The sequence below is a fragment of the Mandrillus leucophaeus genome, unplaced genomic scaffold (assembly GCF_000951045.1).
Source record: "Mandrillus leucophaeus isolate KB7577 unplaced genomic scaffold, Mleu.le_1.0 Scaffold161, whole genome shotgun sequence".
In the NCBI taxonomy this organism is placed as follows: Eukaryota; Metazoa; Chordata; class Mammalia; order Primates; family Cercopithecidae; genus Mandrillus; species Mandrillus leucophaeus.
The window spans coordinates 40,170-41,835 of NW_012101599.1; the positions used below are offsets into that span (position 1 = coordinate 40,170).

The following is a 1,666-nucleotide window of genomic DNA, read 5'->3' on the forward strand; positions in this document are numbered from 1 at the left end:
AGAACAAGCAGTGGGGAAAAGAATAGCTTAGTGCAGAAAAGGGAAAGCTTCTTTTCTGTTTCTGAGGCCCCACATGTCACATCCTCTCAATCTGGCTATTTCATGGAGAATCCAGGTGACAAAGACAAAAGACACATTTTATGCCTGTGTCTTTTTGTTTCTCTGTTTTTATGTTGATATAGTTACACCACAGAAGTACCTGTGATCTGATGGAGAACTAGAAGTAGAATCAGAAGCCCTGAGGAAAATCCTGCAGCTTGCTTATATTTTTAACCTCTCTTTTTTAAGGATTGTGATAACTGAATAAGTTCATCAATGTATGTGTGTAGAAGTGCTTAGTACAATGTCTAGATTTATGATTTAGTAAATGTAATTCTTACAACTGACTAAAAAATGTTGAGTCAAATCACAATACAATATGATCAGGGAAACAGAACTTTCAAAACTTTGAGAGATTTTATCTGTCCAAATAGATGTAGAGGTAAAGCTCTTACTATGGGGTGGTGTCTGGGTTAGATATCAGAGTATAAATGCAATTTTCTTTTTCCAAGATTTTAATTCAGTCAAAATTTTTAGCATTTAACTTTATGCTTTGAGTTTGTTGTAATTCAGAGAAAGGCTTTTCCAATTCCGATATTCTTAAAAATTCTCTAGAGAGAGAGAGAGAGTGTGTGCGCGCGCGTGTGTGTGTGTTTACTTTTATGGATCCATTGACTTCAAATAAACTTTTGAACTTTTTGAAATGTATGTTCTCTAAGGTTCAAGGTTTTGCTTCAACTTTTTCTCCAGTTGGATATCCACTTATAGCAACTTTTAATTGCATGAATGTACAGGTTGTTCTCTCACTTCAGAAATAACCCTGATATGTTATTTTATTGAATACTAGTTAAAAGTTTGTTTTGTTTTATTTAGGATTCTCAAAGTTATCAAAAAAGCTATCTAAAGCAAGCACAGCATCAAATAAAGGAAATGAAGCAGATGCATCCAAGTGAGGAAGCTAAAGAGAGTCATTCCATTGGAAAGCAGAACTCTTTAGAGGAGAGAATACGTCAACAAGAACTTGAAAATCTCTTGCTTGAACAACAACTAAAGGATGCTTATAAGGAAGGCAATAATGAAGAGATAGTCATTAATATCCAAGAAGACTGTCTTGAGAATGGAAAGGAAGATCTTCTTCTAGAAGAAAAAAATAAGGAATTAATGAATGAATATAATTATTTGAAAGAAAAACTGTTTCAGTATGAGAAAGAAGCAGCAGAAGAAGTAAGTATGAAAAAAACTATGTTTAAACTTCTGGAAAGAAAATTTAAACATTTCATTCTGGCTATATGTTTAACCTAGTTAAATATAAAAATAAATAGATGAAAATGTGTTTACTATACTGTATAATTCCATTTGTATTAATCATCCAGGAAATACATGTATAGGAACAGAAAGAAGATTAATGTTTGTGTAGGCCTGGGACTGGAAATGGGTGGTGACTGCTAATGAGCATGAGGGATTGTCCTGCAGTGATGAAAATGTTCTAAAGTTGAATTGTAGAGATGGTTGCACGACACAGTAAAGTTACTAAAAATCTTTGAACTGCTTGTTAAAATAGATAAATTCTATAAATCATATTTCAACAAAACTGTTTTAATAAAAAACCAAAAAAATGTGTTTACTG

At 32.6% G+C, this 1,666-nt stretch overlaps 1 protein-coding gene across 1 annotated transcript in view; it reads left to right on the forward strand.

The window, feature by feature from the left end:
- The window catches only part of LOC105536610 (ankyrin repeat domain-containing protein 18B-like), a gene marked incomplete at its 5' end in the record, with an annotated part of 69,017 nt that overhangs the window by 25,332 nt on the left and 42,019 nt on the right, over positions 1-1,666 (forward strand). Inside the window, one exon of the mRNA XM_011976014.1 lies at positions 913-1,263. Within this exon, the coding sequence (XP_011831404.1) occupies positions 913-1,263 (351 nt within the window). The remainder of the gene's footprint in view (positions 1-912; positions 1,264-1,666) is intronic.